Source organism: Caretta caretta, chromosome 4, assembly GCF_965140235.1.
Source record: "Caretta caretta isolate rCarCar2 chromosome 4, rCarCar1.hap1, whole genome shotgun sequence".
Lineage (NCBI taxonomy): Eukaryota > Metazoa > Chordata > Testudines > Cheloniidae > Caretta > Caretta caretta.
Window position 1 is genome coordinate 105,172,383 of NC_134209.1, and position 26,821 is coordinate 105,199,203.

The following is a 26,821-nucleotide window of genomic DNA, read 5'->3' on the forward strand; positions in this document are numbered from 1 at the left end:
CTAAGGTAACAGACTGCTTGTTGATATCCCCAGTCTGGTTTAATGTGTAGAAGTATTTTGCTATCATTTTTGAGATCAGAACTGCAAAATTATACTCATGCTGTGGAGCAGGGGTCTCCAAACTACGGCCCGTGGGCTTCGATTTGTCCGACCCCCACCCAACCAACACTGCATCAGGCAGCGGGACCCCTGGGATTCCCGCCATGGCCTCCTGCCAGCCGGGGTCTCAGTCTGCTGCCAGCCTGGGTTTCTTCACCCAGGCCAGCAGCGGGCACTGGGTGGGGCCAGCAGCGGGACCCCTGCTGGCAAGGGGCCAGCAGTGGAAACCCCAGAGCGGCGGTGGAACTTCAGGATGTCACTGCATTCCTGCCAGGGTCGCAGAGCTGATGAACACTGAGTAGGTAGGTTAGTAGTGGCAGAAGGAACTGGATGTGTGATGAGTCGTCGGTGTTTCCCTCGGTTTTTGTCTTAGCGCATGTCAGACTAGTGACAAACGTATATTCGTTGTGTTTAAGTCCATTGCTATTGGGGCAATTATGTCGGGAAAAGGACAGAAGAATACGGTTGATTCTGAATGTTGCGTGTTTAAAGAACAATGGAGTATGGACTATTTCGTTATCGAATCAGGTAGTAAAGTATTGTGTTTAATATGTAATGAAACTATCGCAGTGCTAAAAGAATACAACATTCATAGACATTATGAAACCAAGCACTTGTCAAACTACTCTCAATTTAGGGGAAAGCTACGTTCAGATAAATTAGAATCCATGACACGTGCTTTATTGTCACTAGTTTATATTTAAGAAGAAAACCGAGAATGAAGCTGCAACAAGAGCCAGGTTCCAAGTGGCACACCTATTAGCAAAATGAGGAAAATCATTTACTAATGGCGAGCTAGTTAAAATATGTATGATTCAAGCATCCAAATATGAATATGCCCAGAAAAAGTAGATTTATTTAAGACAATTAGTCTTTCGGCGAACACAGGTGCTCGCAGAATCGAGGACATTGTCAGTAATATAATCTTCCAGCTGAATGAAAAGGCTAAGAAGTTTGAGTGGTTTTCCCTAGCACTTGACGAGTCAACCAATGTTTCCGATACTTCGCAGTTGCTGTTGTTTATTCGCGGGCTCAGCAGTAGTTTTGAAGTTACGGAAGAACTAGCTTCTGTGCATAGTATGCCTGGAACAACCACAGGTGAAGAGATTTTCAAAGAAGTTGAAAAGTCACTCTCTCAATACAACCTGCAATGAAAACAACTGAAGTGCGTTACAACCGATGGAGGTAGAAACATGTGCGGTTCAAAAAAAGGTTTGGTTGGACAAATCTACAAAGCTTGTGAAAGTGCGGGCTGTGCCAAGCCTATGATTCTTCATTGCATTCTTCATCAGCAAGCATTGTGCAGGAAACATTTGGATTTGTCATGCGTTATGGAACCCATAGTTTCAACCGTGAATTTCATTCGCTCACACGGACTTAACCATTGTCAGTTCCAAGCATTTCTGGTGGAAATAGAATCAGAATATCATGATTTGCCCTACCACACTTCAGTTCGACGGCTTAGCTGTGGAAAGGTTTTCTTGCGATTTTTCGAATTTAGAACTGAAATTGAAATGTTCTTAAATAAAAAAACGGACTTCTACCTTTACTCACAAACAGTGAATGGCTTTGGAAATTAGCTTTTTTCGTAGACTTGACCAAGCACATGAATGACTTCAATCTTAGACTACAAGGGGAAAACGGGCCTATCTATGACATGTACACCCAGGTGACAGCATTCAGGCAAAAACTAGTTCTTTTCAAGTCCCAACTGATGAGGGACTGCTTTGCTCATTTTACATGTTGTGAAAAGTTCAACCAGGAAACTCAATCACGATTCCCAGCTAAGTTTGCACAAGAAATCATTTCTGATCTGAAACTACAGTTCCAGGAGCTTTTCTCTGACCTTGATGTGAATGCAGGAGAAATACAGATCTTCCAAAACCCATTTGATTGCGATCTCAAAAAACTGCCCCCTGAACTTCAAATGGAAGTGATTGACCTACAATCCAATGACTTGTTGAAGGACAAATATAAGGAAGGAAATCTGGTAGAGTTCTATAAATGCCTGCCAAGTGATCAATATGCTCATGTAAAAAACTTTGTCTGTGGATTAATGTCAGTGTTTGGCACTACTTATATGTGTGAAAAAACATTTTCAATGATGAAATATGTGAAATCCAACTACAGCTCGAGCTTGTCTGATGAATATGTACAATCAATTTTGATGATAGGGTACACTAACTTTGAACCACAGCTAAATGCAATTTTGTCAGAAAAACATCAGTATCATACTTCTCACTAATCCTAAAGTATTTTTTTAAACGATATTGCATATATTTAATTTTTTCAGTCGCTTTGGCCCAAAATCTAATATGGCCCTTGTCTCAAAGTTTGGAGACCCCTGTTGTAGAGTATTATGAATTACAGTTTATATTTTCAAAAAGATGTTTGACATGTATCTTCTAAATGAATGAAACAAGGTGGATGAGACAGTATCTTTTATTGGACCAACTTCTGGTTGTGAAAGAGACAAGCTTTTGAGCTAACAGACCTCTTCAGGTCTGGGAAAGGCATTCAGACCCTCTCCCCTAACGGCAAGGTGGAAAAGACCACAAGGCGCTAACGTGTTGTAAAAGATCATTCAAGGTGAAGTGGATAGTTAACAAGTCTGCAGTCAAAACGCAAAGGAGGATTAGTGCGTGTCAGATTGTTAATGAGTAATGAGCCATAAACCCAATCTCTTAAATTCATGATTTTTAGTGTTTAATGGTGAATTTATGCCCCCAATATCATCTTTTGAAGTGCTGTGCAGGTTTCATTTGATGATGAAGGCAGCATGAGGAGATACAGTGATCATTCTGTGAAAACTCTTCACCCAAGGAGGATATGTTGCTTTTGTCTTTTATCAGTGATTGAAGAGTTCTATGTATCTTGAAAGCCTGTCTAACTTACCAACATAAATTAGTCCAATACAAGATATTACCTTACCCCCCTTGTCAAATACCCTGGGGCCAACAGGCCGACCCCAACACCGCAAATAGCTAAACCTGTGTCTGTTTCCCTGCACCCCTAGCTTATGCCTGCAACCGCCCAGCCATGTCCCCTTCCCCAAGCCGCGCGCGCGCCTCTGGCAGGGGCTTATTTGGGAGGATTTTTCCTACGGCCTAGGCCGTGCCCCAGAACACAGCCGTTGTCCGTCCCGATCTCACATACAAGGACCCGGCCTCCTCCCCTCCGTGAGCCGCGCCCCGCGGCAGGGAGCATTCGGTACTGGGTAGCCGCTACCGCCGAGCCCCCGTCCCCACAGCCCCTGCGCTGCGCCTACAAGAACCCAGCCGACATCTGCCCCGCCCACCCGCACACGCCCTACAACCACCACGCTCCCGCGCTCTACTCAACCCAAGGGCTTGCCTGAGCGCGAGCCACCGCAGATATAGTCACTCCAGCGCATGCGCGTTGCTCCTCTCTCGCTCGCTCTCGCTCTTTCGTCACTTCCGGTCCTTCACAGCTGCTTCCGGGTCACTCCCGCTTCAGCTTGAACTGAGGTCGGGTCGGTTTCGTTCTCAGCTCGGTTAGTTCTGTCCCCGGGAGCAGCGCGGTCCTGGCTCTGCTCGCCCGCCGGGGGCCCTGTCTGGTCACCCTGGTGGCGGGGTTCCTGCTCCCCGTGAGTGCTGCCCCCGTGGCTGGGCCGTGGGCCGGCCGGCGCTGGGAGGGGTGATGGGGTCAGAGGGGAAGCAGGAGGTGGCTGGGGCTGTGGGGGGAGACGAGAAGGAGGAGGGGTCAGTCTGAAATCGAGCGGTGCTGGGGCGGGTAACGCAAGGGGTATTGGGAGGTGTACCAGGGGCATGGGGGGGGCGGTTGTGGTGGGTCAGGGCGGTAATTTTGGTCGGAGGGGGGCTGTGGTGGGTCACGGGGGTACGGAGGTTTTGGTCTGGGACCGAGGGAAGTGTGGGTGTAGCTGGGTAATGGGGGCTATTGGGCGGGGCTGTAGTTGGGGTGTGGGGCTGTGGTGTCATTGGGGTACAGGCCTAGGTACCCAGATTAGGTTGCTGAATGAGGCAATGTTCTTTTCTTTAAGACTAAAGATTCCAGGGTGGGTAAAAACTGATATTTTGGGGGGGCAGGGGGAATAGACTTTTAACATTTAAATCATTTTTTTATTGTTTAAATAACAATATGTTTTTCTTGTTAAAAATCTGATTAAAACAAAATCTGAATTTAATGTAAAATATGTTAAGGCCTAAACTTCTTATGACCTCTTAAAACACTTAAATAAAAAAAAAACCTATGCTGAATCCATGAGTTTCTATCAAACACTTATTGTTAAAGGCTTCCTGTCTGTATAAAGGAAGAGTGAGGGGGGAACCATTTCTTTTGAGGTCAAGCTTCATAAATATGGCACAGTAGGTCATTAAGGGCATTAAGTGTTGCATTAAGGGCTTGATCCTGTAGGGGACTCAGGAACTGTGCTACTGGGTTCAAGAGACTGGCAAAGGCATCACAGGCATTGGAACCTGGTCTGTGACTCTAGAGACCATCATGTATCTCATGATGACCATTCATTGAGCTCGCCTTAGTGGTTTCATACTCCTATTTATAGCTTCTCACTACCTGAGCTCTGACTGAATTCTCAAATTATGAGTATTTATAATTCCACCCATCATGAAAACTTTCCTGCTCATGGAAGAACACTTATTTTCCCGGTAACTGCTAGCCCTTGCTTTTGGATGGTTCTGGGCATTCAAGTAAATGGCCCTCCTCTGTCTCCTTGCATACATACACAGCAATACAAACAGAAATTCACTAATTTCTCAACTACATCTCTCTCTCTACACAAACAAAATACTACAGTGCAAAAGCAGAATTTGTGGAAGTGCTAAATCAGCTTTTGACAGCAGTAACCTCTTCTGCAGGTACAGAATGAATTATTTAGTCCAAATAAAGTATTTTAAGTTGAAAAATCAATTGGGAATTTGAAAAAGCAGGGAGTCATGTCTTTCTCTTCCAGTCTATGAATAAAAACAAGGAGGGAGGGGACGAGATCTACTAGTTTTAAAAGTTTGATGGACAGCCTAAGCAACTTAGGATACTGTTTCATTTTCAAGAGACTTAGGTGTCTAGGAACTTAAGCTTAAGTAACTTTCAATTAGGCCAGTGGTTTTCAAACCCCTTGGGGTTTGCAGACTGTGTCTAAGATTTCCAAAGAGTTCAGCATCTCCATTCAAAATTTTTTAGGGGTTTATAAATGAAAAAAGGTTGAAAATCACTGACATTTAAGCATATTTGAAAAATTTCCGAGGCTGACATGAAATCTGTTTAATATACAGTCTACAGCCAAGACTGGCCTTGTGGGCGGGTGACTGCCCAGGTGTCGTGGTCAACAGGCAAGGAGTGGGATGGGCCTGTGGTGCGAGACTAGAATGGAGCTTGGGGAGGCAGCGGGGCCTGAGGATGATGGGGCGGGGAAAGAACCCGGGGAAGCAGCAGGGGTGATGGGTACATTCTGTACTATCTCTACATCTCACAGCCTGACTGTTAAGTGAATGCTGGTGTCAGAGGCACCAAAATACAAGTTTGCACAGGTCCCATTTTCCCTAAAGCCAGTCCTGTCTATAGTTAATCCCTCTGTTCCTTTAATAAATTATTTAGTTGTAAATGTGAAACATGTTTTGATAAGAGAAGTTTATGTATCCAAAATATAAGGTAGTTTTGTTTAATAAAAATAAATTTTATATGATGTGGGTTTAATTAATTCTAATTACCATCCTAATGCAGCTTGACACACGTCATGAGCATAAAGTTAATTATCTAGTAAAAAAAAATACATCATTCACCACTTTCTAACACTAAAAATGTACAGAATCTGCAAATATTAAGCTATATAATTGCTTAAATGTATATAGTTATAGTATATCCTCTGAGGTAACAAAAAGATTTATGAAATTAGTGTAAAGGTTTTATTTAGTTTTAAATCAACATATTTTGATGCTTATATCAACCAGTGCGAATGCACCTTTCATTAGAAAGTAACTGATATACAAACGGAAAAGGATTTTTTTTGTTTTTAAATGGAGGCTTTCCGCTTTATTTAAAGTGCTGATTTAAATCAATCCACCCTGAAAGATTCCATATTGCCAGGTGTGTCTGCATATTACTCTGGTTTGCCAACCATGGTTCCTGCTCCACAAAGTTCTTAAACCTTCTTGAGTTTTATATTGAAGGAGGGGTTAACTTTCTGCATATGTGTTTCTTCAGCCATCTCTGGGTTTGGTGCAAACAGGACTGACTAATGGACTAAGTGAATTTAATAAAAAGTTTTGGTACCTCATTGTCACAAGCTATGTATGTTTTTGTGAGTACGAATGAATGGCTGGAGGGAATTGATGGTGTGAGCATAAATGTTTCTTCATAAACATTTCTTCCTACTAATCTATCTGTGCTATTCATTGATAGTATAAAACTTAAAAAGAAATAGCATGGCTACCTACCTATGTTACTTGAACTATTTCATTTTCTGTTCCCCATTTCTAGTGTGATATAGTCTACAGAGATCAATAGTGGTAGTTCCTGGTTTAGGGATATGTGATTGGAAGGGGCCTCTTGGGTCTTTGAGTCCAGTCCCTTGCTCTCATAGGCAACCCTGTTATATAATCCCATTCATAAATGAATCAAGCTCCATTTTACAACTAGCTAAGTTGTTTGTGCCCCCATCGTTAAGGTGCTTTTCCAGAACCTCGCAGTTTATATGTATTTTTCTTGTGCCAACATTTCTGTTAAATATCTCTTCTCCCTCCCTGTTGTATTTATAGACTGTAATCATATCCCCTCTCAGCCTTTGTTTTTTGCTGAAAAGCCCAAGCTCTTTTGGCTGTCTTCAGAAGATAGGTCCTCCAATCCCCTGATTTTCCTTAGTAGCCCTTCTCTGTACCTGTGTCAGTTTGAATTAATCTGTCTTGAATTTGGGTACCAGAATGGTTTGCTAAAGCTCTATAGAACTTCTAGGTAATGCATCTGTAGAAGCTTTTCCAAAGGTTTTCTTTTTTTTTTCTTCCGTAGAAGAAATTAGTATACAAGGTCTTCGGTACATTCTGTACTACCTCTGACATCTCACAGCCTGACTGTTAAGTGAATGCAAGTAGTGTATAATTTCCTTTGGTGGTAATCAGAATTCCCCCGAGCACATGGCGCAGTGGCCTGACACAGTTAAGGCACATCAGTGTCGTAGCCAACTGTACAAGTGATATGGCTAGCATCATGTCTGACCATCTTTGACTGCCCTAACCTGGGGTCAGGTACCCATTTTACAGTAGAGTGAACTGGAGGTGGCCTTTCAGTGTGAGAGTGAGCAAGACTCGAACCCACAACTTTCAGCGCCATAGCCACTCAGCCACTATGCCTGGAGGGCATTTGTCCTTAACTGATATAAGGAACTGTTGCTTACTCAGGAGTGTTATAGGTGCAATTAAATCATGTTGTCTTCTTCTAAGCTTTAGCACAGGTGGGCAAACTTTTTGGCCTGAGGGCCACATCGGGGTTCCGAAACTGTATGAAGGGCTGGGTAGGGAAGGCTGTGCCTCCCCAAACAGCCTGGCCCCTTCCCCCTATCCTCCTCCTCTCACTTCCCGCCCCCTGACTGCCCTCCTCAGAACCCCCGACCCATCCAACCCCGCCTGCTCCTTGTTCCCGACTGCCCCCTCCCAGGACCCCCCCGCCCTTAACCACCCTCCATTGAGACCTCACCCCTATCCAACCCCCCCCCGCTCCCTGTCCTCTGACTGCCCTGACCCCTATCCAAACCCCCCACCCCCTGACAGGTCCCCCGGGACTCCCATGCCTATCCAACCACCCCCTGTCCCCTGACTGCCCCGACCCCACTCCACACCCCCATCCCCTGACAGGCCCCCCCGGGACTCCCACGGCTATCCGACTGCCCCCCGTCCCCTTACTGCCCCCCAGGATTCCCTGCCCCTTATCCAACCTCCCCACCCCCTTACCATGCTGCTCAGAGAACCAGGGCTGGCAGCCACACTGCCCAGCCATGCCGCCGAGCTGCGCGGCAGGAGCTCGCAGCCCCGCTGCTCAGAAGACTGGCGGCATGGCGAGCTGAGGCTGTCGGGGAGGGAGGCTGGCCTCCGCAGCTGGGAGCTCAAGGGCTGGGCAGGACAGTCCCACGGGCCGTAGTTATCCCACCTCTACTTTAGCAGGTCATGTGCTATTGGACCTTAATGATATAATTATGATTAAACCTGCCAGTCTTTTGTTTCCACTTCCTGTCATTGATGGGGAACTAGAAACAGAGAGGTAGCGCATGTCACTTCTTAGTTAACTTCAGGCACTCAAATTCAACCAGTTATGGAATAACAAGAAGTTCTAAAAAAAAAATCCTTTGTAAAGATTACTTAACAAAGGTAAGGTAGCTCACCTTGTACTGACAACGCTATGCAACTCTTGATTTTTTTTGCTTTCTCAGATAATCATAAAACAAGCAACTGACCAGGCCCCCATTTTCCAGTGAGGGACAGATTAAGTCTCTAATCCTGCAAGCATTTATTTGTGTGAGTTGTCCCCTTGAACTCATTTGAGTTCAGTGGAAGTATTCATTCATAAAACTGTGTGTAAGTGTTTGCAAGATCAAAGTGTAAGTCTTTAAAACTTTGGGATCTAGAGTACTGTGTTTCAAAAGGTCTATCCCCTCATTCTCTTACTCTTTCACAGTTTTGCCCTGTGGAGTAGGTTTTTTTAATTAATGGACCAATAGGTTATGTTTACTGATCAAGTTTTGTTTCCTGATCTTCTGTAGCCTTTTCAGTGATGCAAATGTTGCAATTTGTTGTCCAACTGGAACCTGAGGGAAGACAGATGACTTGAAATCCCCTCTAAAGTTATTGACTGAGTGCATAAAAAACATGCTTTTTGTCCACCCTGAATTATATTCTAGAAATTTGAAGCTTGATTTTTAGATCTGCGCAGTCTTTTAAAATAACATCTAAGGGTAAACTAAACCTACCTAAATTTTTGTTCTATTTTTCATGTTATGAGACTTTAAAAAGAATTGTTTTCAACGTTTTTCACAGGTTTAACCTCATTTTTTCCTGTAAGCGGTTCACCATCAGAATGAGACTGGTAATTCTTGATGACTATGATTTGGCAAGTGAATGGGCAGCAAAGTACATTTGTAATCGTATTATCCAATTCAAACCAAGCCAGGGAAGGTATTTTACGCTTGGTTTACCAACAGGTAATACTTTTTTTTGTTGTAAACTCATGTAATTCAGTAGCTACAGAAATGTTTGGTGCCTGGTTAACCAGAGCAATAGGTGTCTTAGAAATTAGATAGGTACATAATTATATAAAAGTTCAAACATGCCTAATTCAAACTTTAAATGTTATGTTCTTGTAAATATTTCAGTGGGTCATAGTTTAGAAAAGTGGAAAAAACTCACTGAGTTTTTCCCCCTGGGGAGAAGGATAAGGTTTATCACAACTTTAAATATGGAATTGACACTGCGTTTACAGACTAACGTGGTAGCGGAATTGACTTATAAAGAGTTTATCCTTTATAGCTTTGCAAATTCATCTAAAAATGTCTTACTGGCATACAAAACATTAGAATAATCTTATTTTATGCAGGGAGCACACCTTTGGGATGCTACAAAAAACTGATAGAATATCACAAGAATGGAGATCTTTCTTTTAAATATGTAAAGACTTTCAATATGGATGAATATGTAGGTAAGTTTTATCTCTCTCATGTTAAGAAATACTACCTATTCAAATAATTTTTTTCTGCATTAAAACTATAAATCAGATTCTTGTGTTTTGAATAAAGCATAGGACTGAGAGTTGTGAGATTCATGCCTCTGCTGCAAGTTTTGTGTAATTCTACACAAGTTTCTTTAACCTCCTGCTGCTCAATGTCTTCATCTGCAAAATCAGAATAATACTTACCCAACTGAAGTGGACGTTGAGGCTAATTCAATGTTTGTGAAGTGTTTGAAACTTCCTTATTAAAGGTACTTAGGAACAGATTATTGGGCCAAAATTTCCTGTGTTTTATATTTTGTATAGTCATGCATGTCTGTGCAAAGTGAGTGTATACATACATAAGGTGCCTGGAAATGGAGAATCATAGCCAGTCTATAAAATGCTTCAGTTTATTTGATCTGGTGAGACAGAATTTAAGAAATTCACTGCATATTTCTTGCCCAGCATATGTTTTAATGTAAATCTGGAAGTTTAATTTGAGTAAAATCCATTTACATTTCGTTTTAAATGTTTCCAGGGCTTCCAAGAAATCATCCAGAGAGTTACCATTCTTATATGTGGAATAAATTCTTTAAGCATATTGACATAGATCCTAATAATGCTCACATCCTTGATGGGAATGCTCCAGACCTACAGGCAGAGTGTGATGCATTTGAAAAAAAAATTGAAGAAGCTGGGGGAATTGATCTGTTCGTTGGAGGTATGAGAAAACACTCTAGCAGTGATCGCTAGTCATAGTTTTAATACATGTATTGAATCCCTTTATGTCATCACTTCCAAAACGTATCTACAAATGCATTTCATTTTGACGCAGACAGTTTAAGAAAGGGAGGCTTCTACTACTAACATGGAGAATCAGTTTGAACCAGAAATTATAGAAGTGTTAGTGTCCAAATTTTAATAACTAATTTAATAGCACACTAGCTTTGACTCTTGCCTTATTTTTTTATTAATAAGTAAGGAAACTCTACCATGAATCTTTTCTTACAATATTTGTAGCCTTATCAGGAACCCTGGATCACTGACTTTTTTTTTTTTTTTTTGGTCTTGTTAAGGCATTGGTCCAGATGGCCACATTGCTTTCAATGAACCAGGATCAAGTTTGGCTTCAAGAACAAGGTTAAAGACTTTAGCAATGGACACCATTTTGGCAAATGCTAAATACTTTGATGGAGACTTATCTAAAGTGCCAACTATGGCACTAACTGTTGGTGTTGGTACAGTGATGGATGCTAGAGAAGTAAGAACTCATTGTTAGTTTAATTTGCATGTGTCTGTATTCAGAATGCTATGACAAAGCTGCATCAGTAAAATTACATGCAATGTTACTTTTTGTCATTTGAAATCATATTAGAGCTAATGCGAAGGATCTTGAAATGAATAAATCACCAGTTAACAGTATATTACTGAATCTGCAACTAGATTTCAATAAGTTTTTATTTATTAATTAGAGGTTTACTTAAACTGGGCATCTGGTAGTAAGCAATTATTACAAGTTTTTGTGGCTTCTTTAGAATGCTATGAATAGATACATTTCTTAATGGTGACATGTTCATTCCTTATAACGTAAACATGGCAACATATCAGTCTAAGCATTTAGGTGCTCCATTGAGAAGGCCCATAGGGAGTAAAGGATCCTTTTTAACAGTGCCTGGTTTTTCAGACTTTTTAAATGTTAACACCAATAATACTCTGCTCTTCCAAACCATTTCTGAACTAGTTCCCCAGCATTGATTTGCATACATGGGGAAAGTGTTTTCTGTGTTATCTCAGGGTGAATTTAAACCAATATAATTGTACTGGCATTACCCCGTGACATATTATGGTATTCTGGGATTTTTTTCAGTTTAGCTTATGTTGCTTTAATAGAGGCTTGGTCTCTACTAAAGAGTACCACACTTACAGCAGAATAAGTGGGTCAACATGACAGTTATACAGATTGAAGTTATACCAGTATAACTAGTCAAATTTACCTGTACAGACCACTGTGCTTTTGGAGACCTCTTTCAGATGAGATTTAAAAGAGAGATCCTGATCACTTATAATGACTATAGAACCTGTAGAATTCTTCATTTACAAAAAAAAAAATCGAAGTGTCTTGGCCCTATTCTCATTCATATTGTCAACCTAAATTCACCCTGTAATTTTAATAGGGAATTATAGAATTAACCACTCTGAAACTCCTGCTTAGGTTTCCTGTGCAGCTGTTACTGTTTCTTCCCAGAGGTGGCTATTTCAGTGATGGCTAAGCTAATCCTGTGTATAGTTTCTGTATTTTTTTTAAAAGCCACATCTGGTTTTATTTTATATAAAAATACTGTAAGATTTTTATTATAAGGAAGACTTGTACAGCTATCTATGGAACTGTGAAATAAGTGTTGTCAGGTAATGTTCTGAATGTCTTCTTGGCCTGGCTTACTGAGACAATAAGTACATTACTGGTAGAGTTACTAGAACTTGATATCTTAGCTTTTACTGGTCACCTTTAGTAACTGTATAGTTAGGGGCTGTTGCATGAAAGTCTAAACCAAAGGGGTTTTCTGGCATACTTTCTGACTTTCACTAAGCACTACAGTAGTAGTAGTAATAATAATGAATACTCTAGGTAATTGCGTTGAATGATATCTGTACGTGTAGATGTGTCATCTTGAGTGAGGTACTTCTGGCAGTTTTTGACCGTTAGGTATCACCTTTTTTTGGCTGACATCTCATAATGTGGAGTCAAGTGGGAACATGTTAGTGCTTGGATATTAGATATGATGATGGGCACGTTATAATATGCAGGTATATTTTTCTCTGAAAAGTGGTAGGTTTTCAGTAGAGTATAAGTTAAAGAACTGTTCATCTTAAGATGTTTAAATATTGTAGGTTTCCATTATTTAACTAGTAATGAAAAACTGATTCGGGAATTTAAGGTAAATGGAAAACTCACTCTCTTTTGTGTGTGTGTGTTGTTGTTGTTTTTTGTGTTCATCTTCCAGGTTATGATTCTCATAACAGGTGCCCATAAAGCTTTTGCTTTGTACAAGGCAATTGAAGAAGGGGTCAATCATATGTGGACAGTTTCTGCTTTCCAGCAGCACCCCCGCACGATCTTCGTATGTGATGAAGATGCTACTTTAGAACTAAGAGTTAAAACTGTGAAATACTTCAAAGGTGAGCACTGAATTGAAACAGAATAGGTTCTTGTGTGACTAATAAGTTAAAAATGACTGGGGGTTAAATTCTAGTCTCCAAGTACACCATGTACAATTGAAAATAGTTGCCATATTCAAATATGAAATGCTGAACTCTGTATTTGAATATAATATACAGACGCTTCCCGGGTTACACAAGACCCAACTTACACAAATTCGCACTTACGGAAAAAGTTCCGTAAGCTAGAAATAGGAAGGGGTGTTTTGTTTTTTGTTTTTTTTGTGGGTTTTTTTGCTTAACGTTCGGGTATACATTTCTGACTTACGCAAAATTTGAGTTACGCAAGGCTTTCCAGAACGGAACAGTTGCGTAAGTCGGGGATCAGAGTAGCAGCCGTGTTAGTCCGTATCCGCAAAAAGAAAAGGAGGGCTTGTGGCACCTTAGAGACTAACAAAGAGCGTCTGTAATACAGTGGCTAAGCAGCTTAGCTGCATTCCTTTCATGCAAGAAGCAAAGTACAGAATCCTTCTTTAATATGTCCCTCATGTAAACTTTCTTTGATGTAATCTATATCCTTTGCTACTTGCAATTTAATATATTAGCCATGTGCGTCAACAGCAGCATCTTGGAGACCTGACTTTACAGGACATAGCTTTTTGCTGTACTTTGTTGATTTCAGAAACACTGCAAAGTGAAATTCAGGTTATAGAAAATGTTGATAAATAATGGAGATTAATCCCAAATCATTTCAAGCTGCTGCTTCTGCTATGGTTTGCTGTATATTTCCATTTTTGACTTATTTGTTGTGCATTTGTTCAGTAAACCAGAATTTTGAAGTTGCTAAGGCCCAAATGTTTTATTCAAGCCTTCGAAATCATTTGTGAAGACATTTTGCCTACTATGTGTTTTCTATAACTAAATCTGCACTATGTAATCTAGTGAGATTCCTATGTTGGCTTTATATGTCAATAATTAGATCAAGTATATTTAGCATAAAGCGGTTTTCTGAGCACTAATTGTACTACCTTGTTTGTTTGATCCTTAATGCACTTTCAATGAGTGCCTTTTTAAAATTATACTTACATAAATTGCTGCTTATAACAAAGTTGTTTCACAGCAATCAGGTTTGTTTTATTGTTCTCTTACTAATTAGGCTATGGATGTTGAGGATAAGAAATTCGTGTAATCATTTTCCCAGTCTTAATGTTACGGTAGATAGAAATTGAAGTTTGTTTATTTTTTGAACCTCTTTCTCTCCAGGGCATGAACACTTACTATTTTGAGGTGTCCATGAGATCTGGGCTGCTGGCTTTTTAACTTTAATTGAAAGTATTTTTTTCTTCTAAACGCACAATTCAATGGACACTGTCAACTTAAGAAAGGCCACATTTTGGGATTTCCACAAGCCACTGGGTTTTCTTTTTACCACAATATCATTGGTAGCTCACTTCTTGACTTAAATTATGAGTATCTCATTACTCTGTTATGTGTATATTTTGGCTGTTCGTTGAAAAAGTAAATTTAGTGTTTATCAGTGTTGAACTTCTATTGAAGGTAGTTTTTATCATTAGTCTTTGTAATCTAGAATTCTAGTCAAGATTGCCTGGACATACTGAATACTAAAACTGCTTCCTTTGACTCAATGCACTAGTTCACATAGCTCTTGATTAATAATCTTGTCACTTAACTTAGTAACATATAATTAGACTTACGACATTAATGGGAATACCGCTCTCACATATATATAGATACATACATACACACACATATAGATACATACATTGTGTGTATGAATAGGTGTTCATACTTTCTTAATTACTCTGATCAGTTACACTATAATGTACTGCTTCTTTGTGTATGTAATTTTTAGAAATATTGTTAATCATTTTAAACTTACAACCTCAACTTATACATGGGGAGACAGACGGTTTTCTCACTTTAGGCCACAGAGGAAAGGCAATGTCAGCCAGGATTAGTAATTAGGAGTTTCTTAATCCTGGTCCTCTGATTAACTCTTTTCGGGGCCTTAATAGATATGTTTCAAAAATGCCTATCCTATTTGTTTCACTTACCTACCACCCTCTCACCATCTCCAAAACTTTGAGTCATTTTTGTAAAATTTCAGATATGTGGTACTATACCTCAAACTATAGCACAGTAACATCTGCATTATGGTTTATAGAGAGAAGTCAATAGTAACTGGAGCAGCTAGTTCTAATTGTAGCCCCTCGTCCTCTTTTCACTCATTCATAACTTTCCAAAAACCTCAAGTTTTTGGGTTGCAGTCTTCCATACTTGATGTCTAACAATGTTTTTTAGAAAGTACATGGGTGGGGGGAAGGTGAACTTTTCATCTGCTTTTGTTGTAGAATGCAAAAACTTAATGTATGCCCAAAACAAATAACCAGACTCTTAATCTGGTTACAGCAAAATCAGTTGAACTCTGAACACTGGCATATAAATAATCCTCATAGGAGCGGAGTGAATGCTTTAAGTTCTTAAACTTTTAAGAGCACTTTTAAAATGTGTACACACAGAAAACTTCTGAATCTGTAGGATACACACTTTAGGAAAGAAGGACTCTGGTTGCCTGCACAACTCAGGAAGTGTATAGTTTCCAACAGAGGTTAACAGGAAAGTGGACAGTCCAATTGCTCTCAGTTCACTTGGCCCTTATCCAAGCCATCCAGTAATTTAAGCCTCTTCTCCTCCTCCAGGTAATGTTTTAAATGCATAATCATTTGGATCAGCTGTTTCAAGTACCTTGGGCTTTTTGCCCCAGAATGGACTGGGGCTTGTAAAACCTAGGAAACGTGAAATCTGGAACCAGGAAGTGGGTCCCCAGCTGGTACCTCTTGGGAGGGTGATCCTGATGCTAAACTCTGCTGCCCTTGTGGAGAATGGATCTTCACTCTGCTCTCCTCTAATATGTAGAGCTTGTAAATATCAGACTCGTGCCTCTAAACGTGCTCTCCCTGAAATGCACATCTACTAATGGGAAAATTAAATATGCTTCATAAAAGCAGCAGTGCAGTACTTATCTAAAAATACTATTTGTTCCTTTGGGAAACACAAATTGGGGCATATGCTCCCTCTCCCCTTTTTTCAAAAAGAGAACCAGGCAATCAAATGCAAAAAGTGTAGATGCAAATTTAAAGTATGGCTCCACTCTGAAGAAGAACAACACACAGAGAACTTGTTGCCGGAGATACCATGAAGGCTAAAACTTATAGCTGCATTCAAAGAAAGAACTAGATAAGTTCATGGTCCATAAATGACTATTAGCCAGGATGGAACACCATGCGGTGAGTGTCCCTAGCCTATGCCAGAAGCTGGGAGTGGATGACAGGATGGAACACTCAGTGATTGCCTGTTCTGTTCATTCCCTCTGAAGCACCTGGCATTGGTCACTGTGGGAAGACAGGATATAGGGCTAGATAAACCATTAGTCTGACTCAATGTGACAGCTCTCATGTTCTAAGAGTTGCTTAAGTGTCACTGTGGGTTTCTCTGTGTATCAACCATCTTTTGTATCAAACGCATTCAGTTAACATATTCCTACTTACTTTTTTTTTAACTGCTAGCCCTACAACTATAGCCTTGGCTCTGGGCTTGGCTTTTTCCACCTCTCACATCAGCACTAGTAATAAAGATTCTTCAGAATAAGTAATATATGCTTCGTTAATCCTGAGCAAGTCCACTGTCCTCAGATAATGTGTTTAGGAGAATGTGTATAATCATATATTGCCTTCATTAGGTTTACACAGAAAGAACTGACTGAAGTTTAGTAAACAATTCTCTTGATCAGCCACAAAATGGAACTGGATCTTTAGCTCGATTTCCTAATTGTATCAGTGCCAAAGTGTTAACATGAGTGAAAATTAGTAAGAATTGCACTTTGACATTAAATGAATTGATGACCTTGAATGACATTAAATGAGCAGAGTGTGCCTAAGCAGGTTCTTCGATATGATTCCTTTTCAAAGTAATCCATGATAAAAGGTTGCATACTTGAACATTAAAGGAAATACATATTACTGTTTCTGTAGCAAGTTAATTGACCATTTCATATGTATGTAAATATGTTCTATTTGTATATTCTTGACCTTTCAGATAATTGGTCTTTGTTCTGAGAGTTTGATACCATAAGGTGTAGTCATAAACATCTTCAGGCTGTTATGAGCATATCAAAGTATCGTATAAATTTCTGGTAGTGAAAAACTATAGATTAAGAGAATCATGCAACAATATTGTGCACTCTCTAACTTGGACATAAACCCACAGCTATTTTTGTTAGTCTTTATCAGTGTGTACTTGAAATTAAATTGAAACAAGTCTTAAATAATGGTCCTGCATGCATATCTGATGATTACAGAATTGTTACATTTCCCATTCATGTCCCTATTCAGTTCGTTCATATGTAGTCGTGGTATAATGTCCACAAATAATACAGGAACAACATGTTGCTCTTTCAGCCTAAGTGAATTAATAGCTAGGTGCCAGTATAGAGTTGATCTTAAATTTTTTTTTTGAGTGCCCATTCTGCTTTTCTCTAGTTCAATGCATGTGTTAATGTATATACCTATGTGCAGTTAAAAACAGCAAACAAACAATGTAGATAGGAAATGTGTGCTGATAACTAATGTAAAACAGGTACTGTTGCTTTTTCCCCCCAAGGTTTAATGCATGTTCACAATAAACTTGTGGACCCACTGTACAGTATGAAAGAAGAAAACTGAAGAAGGAATTGAGGAACTCCATGTGGGTAAACACCATTTTTAGGTAGCAGACAAACTTACTGCTATGCAATATGCTGAAAACTGGCTAAAATGGGAAATCTTAAGTACTGTATTTTTTAAAAAATCCAGTATCTCTATTTACATTCCATCTCTATACATTGTTGTATTGTGCATTTGTTTTAATATTTTGTATATGTGACTTCATTAGCTGCTACAGTAAGTAAACAAGAATAGAGCAAATGTAAATGGCAGTTACATACTATGAGAAATAAACAGCAGTGTATTCTTAACACAGCAATGTACTGTTTGACTGTGTGGGAGAAAATTATACTTTAGCTTAAGCAAAAGTCCACGGCTCCACCAGTACAAGATACACTTCTCATTTTTTTGTCTCACTATAGGCAAAATGCTTTTGGGCTTTCACATGTCAAACGTTATGGACTTGTAACAGATGCACAACTTTGCTTATGAAGTGCTCTGTTTATATCTAATACGCATTGAACTTTTGCACTTTGGTAGCCTTAAATTAATCTTATACCAATAGCTTCTGGGCGTTTAAGTCCTACTGTACAATACTCAGGCATATAAAAGTATGAAAACTGCCTAAAAATAGAGGACCCTTTCAAACAGTTACAATAACTTATTCAATTATGTGCATATTATACTTCTGCCATAGCACTTTTGTTACATGTTTCAAGTTTATTTAGGAATTTTATATTTTGGTAATTATGAACTCTAGATAATGAATACATTCAATATGTTCCTTTTTGGAGATGAATGGCCTAGTTACATGATGTTGTGATCCAATAATTGTAAAGGGAGGTTAATGGCAGTAAGAATGCCTAAAAATCCAGATGGCTAGTATTGAAACAAGTCTGAATGTAAACAGAACCACTTTGCACTGTAGATTGCTATAAATGTTGAACTGTTACTAAGAATGCCACTCTTTTCTACTGTTACTCTAAGTAAAGCTTAAATTCACAAAAACCTTACCATGTTTGTTTTGTTTTTGATGTGAACTGTAGTCTGAGAGTAAATATTTCAGGTTTCAAAAACAAAGGATTAGTGAAAGGATAGTGTACCTTTCTCTAGATATGGGCAAAGCTAACATATTGTGCCAGACCAGCTCCTTTATGCCAGCAGTAAATTCCCTTTTAAAATATCCACTGAAAGAGATGGGCTGGATCTGATGGTATGTTCCTCTTCATCTATTGTAATATTTAAATAGTCTTGGCTTTCAAAATAGTAATTTTCTACAGTGGGAAAAAAATGTTCCTTAGCCATAAATGTGGATTTATAGTTAAACAGGCACTGACCAGTAAACTGCTGTTTTTCTGCCTCTCTCCTTTAAAACACATACTTAAGTAAAATTTGCTATTAAAACATCAAACACAAATCAAGTATACCAGCCTCTTGTTAACTATTGCTATATAGAAACTAAATGCAAAAATAATCTTTCCTGCTCAAGTACTTCATACTTCAAATTCTCACTTTGCTGGAGTGGCTGAAGAATCCTACTTTAACACCTCCAGAAAGATTTAAGTGTGGTCCACCCTACACTGAACTGTGTGAGAGCATGCTGAGGATTTTACATGCTTCAGATTCTGTTTTTTTGCTATTGCAGCATTCATCTACTACAAGGGTTCTCAAAAGTGGGGGTCACGACCCCTTAGGGGGCTTGCAAGGTTATGTGAGGGGTCACAAGCTGTCAGCCTCCACCCCCAAATCCTGGTTCACCACCATCATTTATAACAGTGTTAAATATAAAGTGTTTTTAATTTACAAGGAGGGGGGGAGAGGGTCATACTCAGAGGCTTCCTGGGTGAAGGAGGGTCACTAATACAAAAGTTTGAGAACCACTGATTATTAAAACTGGCCAAACAGTTGCTGGTTTATGCAGTTTTTCTAAAATAGCAAGTTGTGAAAAGGATTAATTTCAATCCTCTGGCTGAGAATACTTTCTCACAGTAATAGTAACATGATTGTTTTATAGCTGTAATTAAAGTTTGACACTACCCCTCTTTTGGTATTGTTTAGATTAAAACAGGAGGTCATGTGTAACCTTCTCCTAATCTGTTCACTTTAAAACACTGCATGAAACAAGTTTTCTATTCAAAGGACACTTGTCCCTCAATTTGTCTGGAGTGCATCAAGTTTAGTTGGAGCCTAATACAGAATAGCTGGCTTCTCACCTGTAGTAAAACCTCTTTGCTCAAGTCATGTCCTATAACACTTCCACAGAGCAGGATGTCCCCTTCAACAGGCTGGAATTAAGGATTTCATTCCTGTAAGCATGACAGTTTTCTAAACTGTGTTTTAGAGGTTGTTCCTAACCTTATGTTACTAAGGTGAGGCATGTTATACCATTTGCTGAATGTGGGTGAGCTCCCTCTACAGACAGAGCTAGAAACATCTACCCTTACTTCCTAAGAAGCAAACTAAAGACTAATTATGCAACTCCTCCCTGCCCCCCCCCATTTTTGAAACAGACATCAGATAATTAAGCACCTCATACTTGTCTTTCACATTCTTGCCATAAATTAGGTGTATGTCTTCACTCTGACCTAGATAAGGGGTATGCCCTCTGTGCTGCCACTTACCTGTATCCATGAAATAGGTGATAGGAAAGGGAATTACATGGGATCAGTAATGCCCAGTACCTAGTCTTCTACAGTTGCTGTTTTCAGAAGCCTTGAGGTCTCCTAATATTAAGCCAACTCTCTGTGTTGAGGTATATGATCTCTCCTAATTGTCAGTTCCTAAATGACTGTTTTACACTTGCTGGTGGAGTAACGGTCTAGCTTGTTTCACTACTGTGGAGCTGGTGTGCCCTTTTCCTTGTACTTACATAAAAATCAATTATATTACCCTGACCTTCAAATAATGTACTTCCAGGAATTTGAGATCTAAAGTGCACCATCTATTACTTCTTGTGTGCAGAGTTAGAAAAGGAAGTTGGGGGTTGGCCACACCTGCAGTGCTTTAAAGCAAGCTCCTCCTGGGACTGGATTCCATAATCACCTACAGTCATTCTAGCTGAATTTCATTGTACACATTACAAAATAATGTATGGTAATAAAATCTGAAATGTAGACTTCAAGTACATTCTTCCAATTAAAATTTGTTCCCCATATAGCTGTAGCCATATGTACAAAATTAAATATGATAAGATAACACAAACAAACCCCCAGCAATAAGTTATACATTAACCTCATCCTGTCATTTGCGCAGCAAAAGCTAGATAGAAGCATCAGAGTTGCAGAGTTTTGGTCTCCAATTATTTTTCAGATTGTCTCTTTAGAACACTTATAAAGGCATCTTTTGGCACTTCCACATTGCCAATTTTCCTCATCTTTTTCTTTCCTTCTGCTTGCCTCTTCAAAAGCTTCATTTTCCGTGTAATATCTCCACCATACTATTAAAAAGGAAAGATGTGTTAACTTGGTATATGGTATAGATAGTACAGTAAGAGCTGTGCAATACAGTATCAGTAGCTATTTAGCCATCAGTTTTTGAAAAGACTAATTATATTAGATGTAACCTCAGGTCAAATCTAACTCCCACCACTCATCCTAAATTATCAATATTTAAGAGGGAGAAGAGGAGCCAGTGAACAACCTGTAATTTAAGCATTTACACAGGCAGGAGCTTCCATTATCTCATTTATCACATGAGGTATCTACCATCACTAAGGAAAGTAAAGGGTTCTTCTGTAACTTATGTCCTTAGACCTCTGACAAGCATAATCAATTTTTTCTGTAATTCTCTCTAGTTCTGTGAACAGTTATGCACTACATCCTTGAATCTGTATTATCTTGGTTAAGCCATGAAAAACCCAAAGTCAAGTCTAGTCACGACGAGTCTCTACAGGGAAACTGTTTCACAATAACTCACCCAAGTCATTCGGGAAAGACTGAGGGATAGTGAATTTGAGACTCTTAGGTATACAGTAGATGTGCAGCTTTGAAAAAGCTGTCAGTTTCTCTAAACCACAGCGTAAATATAGTGCAAGCAGACAACAGAATCAGTATCAGAAAACTGTATTTTAGAATAAAGGGAAAATTGTACTTTAGAATGAAAATCTAAACAACATAATTGTATAAATAAGAGGACCTTGTCACTGGAGCTTGAAAGTGAGAGGGACAAGTGAGCCAGAAAACAGCAAAGTACAAAAATGAAACAGTGTGGTACGGAGAGGGACATGGGAGAGTAAAGAGATGGACCATATCCCCCTAGCTGGACCACTGAAAGTGTCTATATTCAAATATCAGAAATACCCCCCTCCCCGAATTGAAAAATACCTACGCATTTTGCCACAACGTTCTTTCTGTAAGCTTTCACTCTGTAGGAGAGAAGATACCATATACTATCTGTATACATCATCAACATGTCAGTACATTTCCAACACACAAGCCCTAATACATTCCAAGAAGTAGCCAGTATTAACCCAAATCTATGGGTGGCAAAATGTTTTTAGGTAGTTTGTCTAGGATGCTTGGGTATTGTCATACAGATCACTAGTGTTTCTTTTAAAATCCTCCAGTCCAAGTCAGCTAGGAGGCTAAGCCTCAAACTGTCTGATATTTTTGAATTCTGGAAGCATCCATTAAAGGGTATATATAAAAATAACTAGCACAGTACAATCCCTTTTCTAGTTAATGATCTTACCTGTGACTTATTTCAAATTGACTAACACTCAAAACTTTACAATACTGTCACTAAGCAAAAAATAGAACCTAATGGAGCCAGTGGCACAGTGTTATTGCAAATGAACTGATGACAATGCCCTACCATCTGTATGATTAGCTTATTAAATATGTGCTATGATTCTTACTATTCATACATTTTAGAATCTATTTCCACTTAGGACCCAAAAGCCACCCAGGGTTATTTATTTACCACTACCCAAATCCCACAATCCTTTGCAGCTACAAAAGCTGACTGCACTGGGGTCATGCCAAGAAACCATGGTTAGTTTGGAGTGGGAGTACTGTAGGTGCTGGCAGGGGAACAGCTAGCTTGCAGAGCCTGCATTAGACTTCCCTTGGAGTGAGTATGTGGGAACAACTACCTTTGCTCAGTCCCCGGGGTCCTAGTGTTCACCACGTACTCAGCACTGTGACCTGATTTTGTTGGAGAGAAACTATTCTACCCGTCACACTCCCTTGTGATTTACTGTGCTTGATCCATTAAGAAACATTACCTGGTTTTATACTGAATAAAATTACAATATGACAATTCAACTTTACTGCCATCAAAAGAATATTAGATTCAAATCTGAAGATCGAATATTTGTTTTATTTTGGGAGACTAGTACTATATAAATGAGAGGAAAAAAAATGTAGGCCACCACAAGTAATTTTCCCACTGGCTGCAGGTGAGGGCCAGCACCTTCTGCTGTTTACCCCTAAACAGACTAGATTTTACAACAAAATCTGTTTGTTTATGGCTGAAGGGACAAATTTTAAAAATATTTAAAAACAAATAAAACATTTCCTCCTCATCATATCTTAAAAAGATAGCTAAAGCCAGGGAAAAAAGGTGTAACTTACGTTTCTCTTGCAATGACTTTGCTGCCAAGAGCAGCCTGGATGGCTATTTCAAACAACTGTCTAGGAATAGCATCTTTTAAACGTTCACACATGGCTTTGCCAACAGCATAAGCTTTGTCTCTGAAAGGGAAATTCACTACTGTTTTCTGAGAGAATAATGCAGTCTGAGAGAAAACACTTGAGAATCATCATTAACAGTTTTCTAGACAGTAAGTATTGTTCCTGAAAAGGGTCTATTTCCCTATTAAAATCAAAGATATTCTGATCCTAGCATAATACTCTATCCAAGGTGAGGAGAAAGACCATTGCACCTGCAGCCTATCAGTTCATATAAGATAAATGATAATTTGATTACATTAACAAAGCGCTTTTCAAATAATCTTCAGTAATTAAATGTGCAGACTGTTATAAAACATGTATCATATTGAATACTTAACCCAAATAAGTTTAGTATAGTTCAGAGCATTTTGATATAAAGGTATATAATTTGAGAATTCTGGTCCTTTTTTGACTTCCTCAAATCCCTGGACTCTATATTAAAGTTAATAATGCTGTGATAGCAAATAGAATGTGTTTGGCTAGCCTGGGGGTATGTTTGCAAGAAATTCAACTTGTCTCAGGGGTTTGAGATGGGAGGATTTTATTTGTGGAAGATAAGAAGTGTGGGTGATAATGTGTTGAAGGGGAACACATTTTTGGGGGTGAGGTGGAGAACTTCAATTGGCATGCTTGTACATCTTTTGTTTTTAAAAAATGTCTAGCTCAGACTTTGGCTAGGAACTTAATAAACTGAAATAAAAGGGCTGCCTCTATAGATTGAGGCATAATCCAGACACACACAAAATAAGATTATAATTTCAGCAGTTATTTCTTAGATTTTTACAAGGGGAGGTGGATGTTTAATCTTTTAGAGGTTTAATAGGTCAGTACAGTCCTCTCAAACATTTACTCACAAAACAGTTACGTTCAGAAACATTTTTAAATGTTTCTCTTAACTTATTATCTAAAGGCATTCAGCACTAGCACATATTTCAGATTTTGAAAGCATGAAATGACAGAGATAGCAAATTTACACTGAAAAGCTCCAAAAAGGCTAGAAGACAAAGCTATATGTTGACAGTTTTGTTGTGGTCTGGAAAAAAAAAAAAATAATTTTATAATGTCCTGTATCAAAACATTTTATAGCAAGCAGTAGCTGAAAATATATGCTTTACAGTTTGATAGAGCAACATTTGAGCTTCCCTTTATCTGTACAATAGATAGATGCAGTAAAATAAATAGCTGCAGTTTAACGCTATAAATATATATATATTTAAGATGCGTATGGGTGTGTATATTTATGATAGGTGATGCTGGTAGCAATCCCCGTATTTAGGTTACATTACACTTTCCATTATAATATATGCAATCTAGTTACAGCGTGAGGAGAGAGATTGAAAGATGCAGCGATAAGAGGAAATGATACTGAGTGGGATTTAAGTGTCAATTTTAGGATAACGGGAACAATGATTTTAAGGTTAGTTCTGATGAAAGGAAGCAGTTCAGGAGTGAGTTCCCAAATAGAGAAGTACCTGTTTAAAAGCAATAATCAACTACAAAGAGATGCAGATGAGAGATAAAATACCAATTTTTTAGGAACAATATGAACAAGTGGGAAAATGAGTAGGCATAGGCTTAATGTGAGAGACTAGGGAACCCATGGAAAATTCTGAAAGCCAGAAGATTAAATCAGAGAGAGTTGATTGCAAGGATGAATGAAACAATCTTCCTGGAGCAAGACAGTTTTGCTTTGTTATTCTGACCCTCTGAAGTTAAGAAATCAAATAATTTAGGAAAGATTGTAGTTTGTCATAACAGAAAATAACTAAAGTGTAAATATGAATTTCAGCAACTGCAGATTAAGGTTCAGACATCTTGGAAGGAAGAGAAAAACTAAAAGAAGAGGAGAATTAAGGACACTAGTAAAGACAGCAGTTGGAAGAACAAGTGGAAAGTTGTAACGAGAGGAACACAACCAGAACATCATGTACTGCAGGAAGTTGCAACAGGACACCTGACTTTACAATGTATACGTTCCTCTGCAGCTTCAAAATGTTGCATCTAATGTCTCGTTACAAAATTAAACTGAGATAATATTAAATTTACATGGCATTGATGTAATCTGGAGCATGAAACAACTGACAACTTTCAATTGTGTACCTTTGGTAAGTTTGCTTCTCATTTTCAACAATCCTCTCCACAAGATCTGTGTCCCCTTTTTTAAGCTCTCTTCAAATGATTAACACTTTTTTTCCTTAATGTGAACCTTTTGCTTATAGGCAATTACCTGTCCTCCTTTTTACAACTTCCACTTCCTGTTTTTCTAGTTAAGTATTTGCATCTCTTTCTAAAAATCACAAATATGTGATTCTTAATTCTCTCCTAATTATAAAACATTTTTCTTCCTTTGCAGATCATTCCTGAAGGTGGTTGCAGGATGAAATCCTCACTGCTTTTTCACTAATATATGCTGAAAATATAAAGCAGCAGCATTTTCATTCACTGATTGGGATTCTCCAGTTCATCTACTTACTTGTGTACAACAGTTCCCAATTCTTCAACAGAGTTTCCATTTAAAAGAATATCCATTTTGACAAGGTCTGCTGCCTGGTATCCTGCATCTTCATAATCAAAACTAAAGGAAAAAAAAAAGTCAACTGCAACCTTGTAATTGATAATATAGTCTCTACTCCAGGAATCTTTTAGACCTTTAGCATTTGTTTTGTATACACATTTTAATAAAACACTTGGATTTTCATTACAGGAGGAGTACTGCAATTTTTAACCATATTTTAATAAATCCGTTCTCTCTCCAAAACTGAATTATAAGTACACTGTGCGCAAAAGCTTGTTCTAAAACGCAGGCAGGAAGGCAGCACCCTTTCTTCTAGCTACTGAACAGGGGTTAGTCTCATATAGACTCATAGACATTAAGGTCAGAAGGGACCATTATGATCATCGAGTCTGAGCTCCTGCACAATGCAGGCCACAAAATCTCACCCACCCACCCCTGTAACAAACCCCTGACCTATGTCTGAGCTTCTGAAGTCCTCAACTCGTGGTTTAAAGACTTCAAGGTGCAGAGAATCCTCCAGCAAGTGACCTGTGCCCAACGCTGCAGAGGAGGTGAAAAACCCCCAGGGCCTCTGCCAATCTGCCCTGGAGGAAAATTCCTTCCTGACCCCAAATATGGCGATCAGCTAAACCCTGAGCATGTGAGCAAGACTCACCAGTCAGACACCCAGGAAAGAATTCTCTGAAGTAACTCAGATCCCACCGTATCTAGTGTCCCATCACAGGCCATTGGGCATATTTACTGCTAATTAATTAATTGCCAAAATTAGGCTATCCCATCCCCACCATAAACTTATCAAGCTTAGTCTTGAAGCCAGATATGCCTTTTGCCTCCACTGCTCCCCTTGGAAGGCTATTCCAGAACTTCACTCCTCTGATGGTTAGAAACCGTCTAATTTCAGGTGTAAACTTCCCGATGACCAGTTTATATCCAATTGTTCTTGTGTCCACATTGGTACTGGGCTTAAATAA

General features: G+C 39.1%; 2 protein-coding genes and 1 long non-coding RNA gene across 9 annotated transcripts in view; 1 reads left to right on the top strand and 2 right to left on the bottom strand.

The window, feature by feature from the left end:
* Positions 1–927: 927 nt before the first annotated feature.
* On the bottom strand, positions 928–3,540 carry LOC142071926 (uncharacterized). Its single transcript, XR_012668177.1, has 2 exons — positions 3,454–3,540; positions 928–1,244 (listed from the first exon to the last, which is right to left on the bottom strand). It is a non-coding gene; the product is annotated as an uncharacterized LOC142071926 (long non-coding RNA).
* GNPDA2 (glucosamine-6-phosphate deaminase 2) lies at positions 3,529–26,036 on the top strand. 5 transcript variants are annotated; one of them, XR_007356440.2, is made up of 9 exons: positions 3,570–3,706; positions 9,117–9,280; positions 9,673–9,774; positions 10,325–10,507; positions 10,863–11,047; positions 12,789–12,963; positions 17,623–17,706; positions 25,125–25,440; positions 25,689–26,036. XR_007356440.2 is itself a non-coding variant. In XM_075127952.1 (8 exons), exons 2-7 carry the CDS (start codon positions 9,157–9,159, stop codon positions 17,682–17,684), a joined length of 831 nt encoding a protein of 276 aa, XP_074984053.1. In that variant the 5' UTR covers positions 3,570–3,706; positions 9,117–9,156; the 3' UTR covers positions 17,685–17,706; positions 25,125–26,036. The 5 variants fall into 5 exon arrangements, 4 of the variants coding, with proteins under 4 accessions (XP_048704389.1, XP_074984053.1, XP_048704388.1 ...); XM_075127952.1 differs by having other exon boundaries at positions 25,125–26,036; XM_048848432.2 differs by lacking the exons at positions 25,125–25,440; positions 25,689–26,036 and having other exon boundaries at positions 3,529–3,613; positions 17,623–18,676.
* Positions 17,603–26,821, bottom strand: part of GUF1 (GTP binding elongation factor GUF1) — a 52,957-nt gene continuing 43,738 nt past the window's right edge. For all 3 annotated transcript variants that reach the window (XM_075127951.1, XM_048848429.2, XM_048848428.2), the window contains 4 exons: positions 25,809–25,910; positions 23,237–23,356; positions 21,990–22,026; positions 17,603–21,099 (listed from right to left, as the gene is read on the bottom strand). In XM_075127951.1, the coding sequence (XP_074984052.1) occupies positions 20,962–21,099; positions 21,990–22,026; positions 23,237–23,356; positions 25,809–25,910 (397 nt within the window). In that variant the 3' untranslated portion in view covers positions 17,603–20,961. The remainder of the gene's footprint in view (positions 21,100–21,989; positions 22,027–23,236; positions 23,357–25,808; positions 25,911–26,821) is intronic.